The sequence below is a fragment of the Haliotis asinina genome, chromosome 4, assembly GCF_037392515.1.
Source record: "Haliotis asinina isolate JCU_RB_2024 chromosome 4, JCU_Hal_asi_v2, whole genome shotgun sequence".
NCBI classification, from domain to species: Eukaryota; Metazoa; Mollusca; class Gastropoda; order Lepetellida; family Haliotidae; genus Haliotis; species Haliotis asinina.
The window spans coordinates 79,670,814-79,679,906 of NC_090283.1; the positions used below are offsets into that span (position 1 = coordinate 79,670,814).

General features: G+C 39.3%; 1 protein-coding gene across 3 annotated transcripts; it reads right to left on the reverse strand.

Annotated features, from left to right (window-relative positions):
• Positions 1-351: 351 nt before the first annotated feature.
• Positions 352-6,922, reverse strand: LOC137281946 (large ribosomal subunit protein uL2). Of its 3 annotated transcripts, none has more exons than XM_067813678.1 (7): positions 6,165-6,922; positions 5,269-5,411; positions 4,409-4,550; positions 2,188-2,406; positions 1,656-1,771; positions 1,025-1,111; positions 352-468 (listed from the first exon to the last, which is right to left on the reverse strand). In XM_067813678.1, exons 2-7 carry the CDS (start codon positions 5,404-5,406, stop codon positions 391-393), a joined length of 780 nt encoding a protein of 259 aa, XP_067669779.1. In that variant the 5' UTR covers positions 5,407-5,411; positions 6,165-6,922; the 3' UTR covers positions 352-390. The 3 variants fall into 3 exon arrangements, with proteins under 3 accessions (XP_067669779.1, XP_067669781.1, XP_067669780.1); XM_067813680.1 differs by having other exon boundaries at positions 6,157-6,202; XM_067813679.1 differs by having other exon boundaries at positions 6,141-6,171.
• Between the last annotated feature and the right edge of the window lie 2,171 nt (positions 6,923-9,093).

Below are 9,093 nucleotides of genomic sequence, written 5' to 3' on the forward strand. Positions count from 1 at the left end.
AAATATTGAACGGTTTCTGAGTTATGCTCCAGAAACAAACTGATTATGGACGAACAGATAGATGGACAGACAAAGGGGTCAACTATATCCCCCGTATTACATGCCTGGGACATAAAACGTGCCAGTTAGCATTTATGTCTAGTCCAGAAAGCCTACATCTCATATACACCTGCTGATTGTTCCCTGGAAGATCCCAGTTTTCAGATATCATGCTTTCTACATATCTGGCTGGTGTGACTCGCTGATATAGTATATTAACTGAATAGATCACTGCTCTTGGTGTCCTAATTTTTTTCAAGACCAACATACAAATGGAGTACGTCTGGTTATACAAAAAACAAAAAAAACGTATTCCCTGGACATGTTTTATTCTTGTCTGTACAATTGTATTTACTCTTTGTCCGACTTTCCTGTGAGCTGCTTGGTACCACGAAGACGACCGGTACGCCTGGCAGCGATGAGACCGACCTAGAAGAGGAATACAACAACATACAATATAAACAAACAAAAACAGACATCCTCTAAACCTGACAACCTACCATGTATTGTGTACGTAAATCCTTAGAGGGAATCTGGGCAGTGTTAGTAGCTTGAATAATGAGTGAGTGAGATTAGTTTTACGCCACACTCAGCAATATTCCAGCTATATTGCGGCGGTCTGTAAATAGTGAGTGAGCGAGTTTAGTTTTAACGCCGCACACAGCAATATTCCAGGTATATGGCGGCGGTCTGTAAATAATCAAGTCTGGACCAGACAATCCAGTTATCAACAACATGAGCATCGATCTGCGCAATTGGGAACTGATGATGTGTCAACCAAGTCAGCGAGCCTGACAACCCGATCCCATTATCGCCTCTTACGACATGCATAGTCGTCTTTTATGGCAAGCATGGGTTGCTGAAGGCATATTCTACCCCGGGACCTTCACAGGTCAACTTGAATAATGAATGGAGAACTATTACTACTTACTATAAGGAGAAGCATACATTGTACAAACTCAGAGACTAAATAACACCAGCCTACCTTTCTACCAGCAGAGGTGTCCCTCCTGACGGTTGAAGCCTTTCCAATATGTTGATGGTTACCACCACCGTGGGGATGCTCAACCGGCTGAAAAACACAACATGGACTCAAGAGGCACGAAGATACTCCAAAGGCCAGAATTTACATCTGTGTGTAAGACACTACTAAAAGTGAAATCACAGCAGGGGCACGTCACATCGTGGCAATGCACTTAAAAGCATGTGTAATATCAAAGGACAAGTTAATCAACAGAAACGTACATCCTATGTCAAACACTATTCCAGTGAGATTACAGATAGGTAGGTACATGTCACAGCACGGTAAAGGACTTAAAAGCATATGCAATGTATCAAAGCTACGTTAGGCAGGACATTTCCTTAACCATAAGCCTCCACAGACAAATGGTTCTGTCCCAAATACATATTTATCATGCAGCCTGTGTACTCTGGGACAGCAAAACACTAACACAGTAACTGACAACTGTTTTCAATCCAAACTGAAGGGCCACAAATTAATGGATTCACAGAGTCTAAAGATGGAATCTTGGATAAGAAACTGATTATTTGGTTTGAGATACTGAACACAAATGTTTCCAATCACATCAGCAGAAGAAAATGAGGCCTATACTCACGTTCATGGCAACACCTCTGACTTTAGGCCAGCAGTTTCTCTTGGCCTTGTACTTGTGGTAGGCACGTCCAGCCTTTAACATGGGTTTGTCAATACGACCACCGCCAGCAACAATACCTGCAAGCACATTTGGTGAAATGCCTAACTTGCCACACAAGATCATTGCACATAACAAAAATCAGCTCTACTTCTCCATCAAAACCCAAATATTGCAGAGGTTTATTTTGATAACAAATTTGAAAAATCATATTGGAAATTCCCCTACTTCAGTTTACAACTACACACATTTTACCAAAGACAGCTAGAGCCTTTGGGTTATGTTCATAATGCATATAACACTGCACATATATAGATAACAGTTCAAGGAACAAAATCTGAAATTGTTCAACACTGATTTAAGTTTCATCCTTGAATACAGACTTATGAGGGTCAAAGATCTAAAATACTTTGAAGCAGGTAAGGAGAACTGAAAATTCAAGAAAGTACTGAAAAGTGTGGGTTCAAAAATGACAAACAATGTCTTCATTACTCACCAACCATAGCCCTGTTTGTTGAGGGAATGGCTTTCTTGGAACCAGATGGAAGCTTCACACGTGTCCTCCGAGTATCTGGGTTGTGAGAGATGACTGTGGCATAGTTGCCTGAGGCACGTGCAAGCTTGCCACGGTCCCCGGTCTTCTCTTCTAGACTGCAGATAATGGTACCTTCAGGCATGGAGCCCACTGGCAGCACATTGCCAACTTGGAGGTTGGCTGAAACATGTCAGAGACAGTCACAGATGGTTTCTTTGCTGTACAGGCTAAGCACTACACATTCAGGCAGGTAACATTTAACAGAATTATTTATACTCAAATGTACAGCTCTAACAAACCTAACAGGGACCAGTAGTTTTCATTCAACTAAGATATACAATAAGTGATATGGACAAAATAAAACCTGGTCTGATATAAGCATGTTCCACATACTTGTTGCCAATCAGGCCTGATAATGTTACATGATTCGCTGACATCATATCCCTGCTCATAGTTTTTAAGATTACAACATTTCATTTCCAAAGTACTATTTACAGGTTCCCATTACATACTGTTAGCATACCCCAATTACCTCCACAAATCTACAAGTAATCTTCATATACACAACGGAAATGATGGTCTTCATTTTCACAGATGTTCAAAATACAACTGCAGCCAGGAAAGTTAGAAGACAGAACAGCTCAGAGCTCAAATTCTCAACATAATTATTCAGGTCAAAGTGAAGAATTATTTTCTAGCTCATCATTGATGTTACTTTGTCTATTTTGCACATTTACTATTGCTGATGTGTGTCTCTCCTGTGTATTCCAATGTGAGATAAAAAGTCAGACAGGAAGTTGTATTATTTGTGTATGATCAGTCTCAGATCAATTTTCAGGTTTAAAAGTAAGATTTAACACAAATTTTAGCAGCGCTCCATCATTCCAAAGAGTAATACAACAAATACTTTCATATAATAATGTTCGCATCAAACTTCAACAGACACATTCAATAGCCCTGTTTATGAAACGCCAGTTGTGAGTTTCTGTGATTCCATGCTGAAGTAAAACACCTCAACCAACATTATCAATAACAATTCATTTCACTATTTTCAACTATTCCTGTAATCAGATGTGTACACTGAAGACAATATTCAGACCTGGCCTCAAATACTTCACCCGAAGACAATTATTCACGTATAGCTACTGCCAACTGTGTACATGCGAGGTAAACGGGTGATCTCATATTAAACGCTTCAACTTGATTATCCATGAAGCCATCCATAAAATATTACTTCCAAATTTTAAATTTAACAGCATTCCATCATTCCAGAGAGAGATCAGAAGTGGGCTTCACACAATGTCTTCAGTGAGAAGGGCGAACACTTTAATCACTTGGCTACTCGACTGTCACTTTCAGGTTATGAAATCAGCATGAAAACACATTAACATACCACTTCCCTTGCCCATTAGGGAGTTTTCACTAATGTTGGCTTCAGAGCTTGTCTCTATTAATCTCTAGTTTGTCTTGGGCTCACTAACAGATGCATGGGCAAGAGACAACACATCAAGTCTAAACATCCTCAACATGAGAAGAATCCCACATCTGTTTGGAAGATGAGTGACTGCCCATCATAATAAATATGTGTAACAGTGAAATACTGCAGCCATTTAGAAAAGCAGGTTAACAGCTCAGAGCTCAAATTCTCAACATAATAATTCAGGTCAAAGTGAAGAATTGTTTTTAGCTCATCATCGATGTTACCATCTATATCATAATAACTATGGTTAAAGTATGGACGTGTTCAAGACATCATTCTAGAATGCCTATCAAAGATATGTGTTCAAGACAGTCTGTTCTGTGTAATATAGATATACTCAGAATTAAAGAAAAAAAATTGTGTTCATAAAGGAGTGCTACCTCTAGTACAACACTGTACAGGGTTCAACTTGAGTTAAAAATTTGAGTCATAATCTGTTGTAAGATGGTATTAAAACTATCACACAGCAAAGTTTACACTTCATTATGATTATACCTCATCTGTCTAACAAGCAGCCGTCATCAAACGCTTAACAAGCCAAACCCTTTGAGCAAACCAGATAGGTTGCAAAGCTTTTCTTTAGACAGTATTCAGGACTTGCATAACCTATTTACCAAAAATGACGTATAAGCTTAAGCTATTTTTTAAATAATGATAGCTATGCCCTTGGCCATGTCTGTCAAGCCCATGACTGAAACTCACCTTTCTTTCCACAGTACACAAACTGTCCAGTGTACATACCCTCGGCAGCAATGAAAGTCTCATTCTTCATTTTGTACCTGTATGGATCACGGAATACAACTTTGCACAGTGGGGCTCCACGGCCAGGGTCATGGATGATATCCTGTGGCAAGGGAGGTAATTTTGGAGCAAGATGGATGAAACCTGAACTTTCAAATTAACATTCCACATATGTCCACCCGAGGTGGGAGAAAACCGCCAACAATCTTTGACCCTTCACTGACTTGGGAATATATTATCAAGCATAATTTGGCACCTCATGCTCTGTAAAGTGTATACATGCGCCACTAGTTTCAGCAGAAATATAAATTTAATCACAGTGTCCTTATGCTGTGTTAGAACAGCAACACAGCTTGAAATCTCACATTTTAATTATGATACTTTATCACTGACAATTGTCACCAGACCACTAAAATTGCTGTTTGTTCCTTCAAGTGTGGCAGCTAAATGTTTGCTCAGAAGGAAGAGGTGCAACAACTTCAATACCTGTGTAACGTACGGAACATGCATAAAATATGAAGTAAAATATTTACAATAATGTATAGCACAATTCAAACTGACACCCCATTCCAATATGTAACTTAACCCACTGTCAGCAATGGTCAATATTTTGACTTCAAATTTGACAGCACCAAAAATATGTTACTTGAAACATCTATCAACTTTTCATTAACTATTGTATGCATTCCCTCCATTACCGAGATCAGCAATGAAAACTAGACAACATACACAACTATTTTTGGGTCAGTCATGTCAAGCGACTAATTTAACATCACTGTAGCATTCAATGATCCTGCAGCAAGAGACAATGGCAAACCCACCTTAATGATGCCCTTGATGTAGCCATGTCTTTCAGCATAGTCAACGGCTCGAAGTTTGGCTGCCCCTTTCCTGTGTTTTGTGTGGGCCTTGAACACACTTCCTGGACCCTTTCTCTGGGAACGGATAACACGTCCCATGGTGACTAAAAGAAATACAGTAGAAAATTCATTACTGCCTTTGCTCCAGGACCACAAATACGCTTTTCTGATCAACAAAGTGAAGAGCCACTCTAACGTTTGACTTTTCATGAATTTGCAATGAAAATTTGTGACACCAACATTTTACCCTAAACATGTCCTAATTTCCAACTAGCTTTTGAAAATAAGCAGGGCAGGGAGGGTGTTGGGAGGTCCAACTTTGACAAACAAATGAGGATAATCGGTCGCCAAAAATGGGTTCCATTATTTCCTTACATCCACTTAATGACAACCTTTTATGAGAATACAACAATTACTTTCATATAATAATGTTCGTATCAAACTTCAACGGACACATTCAACAGTCCTGTTTATGAAACGCCAGTTTCTGTGATTCCATGATGAAGTAAAACACCTCAACCAACGTTATCAATAACAACTCACTTCACTATTTTCAACTATTCCTGTAATCAGATGTGTACACTGAAGACAATATTCAGACCTGGCCTCAAATACTTCACCCGAAGACAATTATTCACGTATAGCTACTGCCAAATGTGTACATGTGAGGTAAACAGGGGTGATCTCATATTAAACGCTTCAACTTGATTATCCATGAAGCCATCCATAAAATATTACTTCCTAATAATAAATTAGAGTATAGAATATTTATTTTTCTGTCTCAATATAACTGATGTTCATATATTTATCACGATTCTCGCGGATTCACACACATTGAATATTACTCACGTCCTCACCTATAAGGCCGTAAACGGGTAAGAGACAGTGCCCGGATGTTAACTTTGCGACATCGATGTGCTACATGTAAACATCAGAGTCCTTTCCGAAAAATTACAAACACGGCTTCTGTGAAGGGGTATACTTCATCGAATCTTGAAAATATTTGTGTAATTATAGCTGAAGAAATATCATATAACTATTGCAACATTTCGCAAACTGGTATTTGTAGTGCGTATGACAGTACATAAAGGACACTGAGCGTCGTACCAGTCCAGAAACATGCACATAAGTAGCATAATTTGAAATTTTCAATCTTGAAACTACCAGCAGAGAGTTCAGTTGGAACAAGTAAAATACTGCTGTAATTCAATGCTTCGTAGGTTGTTGTTAGGGGCATTGAATAGCACAGGGGAAAATCATAGTTCGATCCAAATTGTGTTTCTCCCATCATTGCACCTACATCTACAGCTGTCATACATCTAAATGATGAGCTCTGCAACCTCATGCTGATAAACATAAAAAGTTGATTAAAGCTGATCAGTGTAAAAAGTGCGAAATCATATGAGCTATAGTGAAACTTAGATCGCTGACTTAGTGTACTGGTGAGTTGGTGCCCTTATATCCAGAAAGTTTATCATATGACCCGTGAAATCGGGTGAAAATTACATGTGCACCCTTCCTATCCATCTTTCTCAAGAGCGTGCACCCGCCCCCACCCCACAGCCCCCTTTCCCAAGAGTGTGCACCCCAACCTCTTCTTCAATCAGCTGTATCCGCACCTGAAACAACACTAGAATGTATTTCCCTTAGAATCTGTATCTTGCTGAGAATGTACATTCTACGCTACATCTGACAGCTTCGTCAGTGGCACTATACATTCAAAATATAAGTAATGTTTTTATGTACATCGGCATATTTGTTTCTTAAAAGTTGAACGTTCGAATCAAATGTGATTTAATTCATTATAGCTCCGCAGTACCAGACCTGAACTTCATTATATAGATCGATAGCTGCAAGCAGGGATAATCTACAACTGTATATAGCCTCCCCTCTTTAAGTACGTCATTTCAAATGTATTGTACAAACTGTTATGTGCATGAACACAACACTACAGGGTTGTTAACAGTTGTCCCGAGCAGTACAAAACACTTTCAGATCCAGAACACATCAGAGTATTTATATACATTCATAAACTAATGAAATGAAATGCAGTACAACATACAGCGTTAAGACGTTATATAATGCACCGCATATACACAATATTAATGCTGAAATTTGTTATATAAGCCGCACGGAGTACAACATACAGCGTTAAGACGTTATATAATGCACCGCATATACACAATATTAATGCTGCGTAATATGGTGAATCTCACGAACAGTGTATTACTGGCCGAAATGAACGAATGTAGGAAAGAAAGAAAAAAAGCCGGGAAAAAGGAAGAAAAAGAAAGGAATCGGGGAAATTGGTGTATGTTTAACACATTTTTATGAAGTTGTGAGTATAATTGGCACCATAAACCTTAAATTGCTGTAGTTTTAGTGTGTTCTGATCTGTGATCAAGATGTTTTTCTCAAGTGTTGCAAGCACTGTTTTGGTAGCATTTCCGTTCTCCTAATAGGCTAATTAATCCCCTATATGACAACAAACAACGTCCCAACCGTGTCATTGTCCGTGTCACCACCCGATCACGTTAGTTGCCTCTTACGACAAGCATAGTCGACTTTTGTGGCAAGCATGGGTTGCTGCATGGGTTCATCAAAGGTCTATTCTACCCTGAGACCCTCACGGGTCAGGTAAGAAAGTGGAATCCCAAATATGACATATGTTGCACTTGACCACTTTCTAAATGGCATCGTGTAATCTTCGAACTTTGTAAGCGTCGAATTAGTGATCGGTTGCTTCTTCGCGGAATACAAATTTACTTTCACCATGTGGCGCACCATCTAGTGGGTGCTGAGGGCTATTATGTGTCTGAACTTCAACTTTAATACCGCCATATAGCTGGAATATTGCTGAGGGCTATTATGTGTCTGAACTTCAACTTTAATACCGCCATATAGCTGGAATATTGCTGAGGGCTATTATGTGTCTGAACTTCAACTTTAATACCGCCATATAGCTGGAATATTGCTGAGGGCTATTATGTGTCTGAACTTCAACTTTAATACCGCCATATAGCTGGAATATTGCTGAGGGCTATTATGTGTCTGAACTTCAACTTTAATACCGCCAAATAGCTGGAATATTGCTGAGGGCGGCGTAAAACTAAACTCGCTCAACTTTAATATCAGTTGTCAACTCCATAATTAATTTTTAACACAATTGCAAGCAAACTTCGGACAGAAGAGGGAGAAGCATTTGACACTGGTCACCTTACTACCCTCAGTAGGCGGCTTGTAGCGTGTAAGGTTGGGAAATGAGGCGGAATTAGTAGTGACTGAGTGAATTCAGTTTAACGCCGCAGCCAGCAGATGTGCTGGCTTTCCGACTGATAACCTTTGGAGAACTGATAAACGTACGAAAACACAGATCCCCGAAAAGTATACTCTATGCTGACCTGGCACATGAAGATGTTGTATATATCAAGTATCAGTGCACACCTGACCTATGTAGCTCACATGTTGCCAGTTGTAAAACGGTTTGTGTTGCACATTCAGGACAATCCTGGTTACCAACACGTTCAGTTCTTCAACTTTGACTTAGAGCTTCGATTTACAACCAGATCACGAGAGTTTCAATGGTCATTTAATAAACTTTCTGGACAAAATGACTACCATGCGCGCTCACCCTGGATCCACAATTTGCTAATACAGTTCATCTTGTTCTTATTACTGATGCTACTTCTACTAGGTGATTATTACACACACAGTGCAGTAACCAAACATGTGACTTAAGGTCAAGCCTGTTCGTATTCACTGGTGTCTGATGTCCTTAGTTATCTT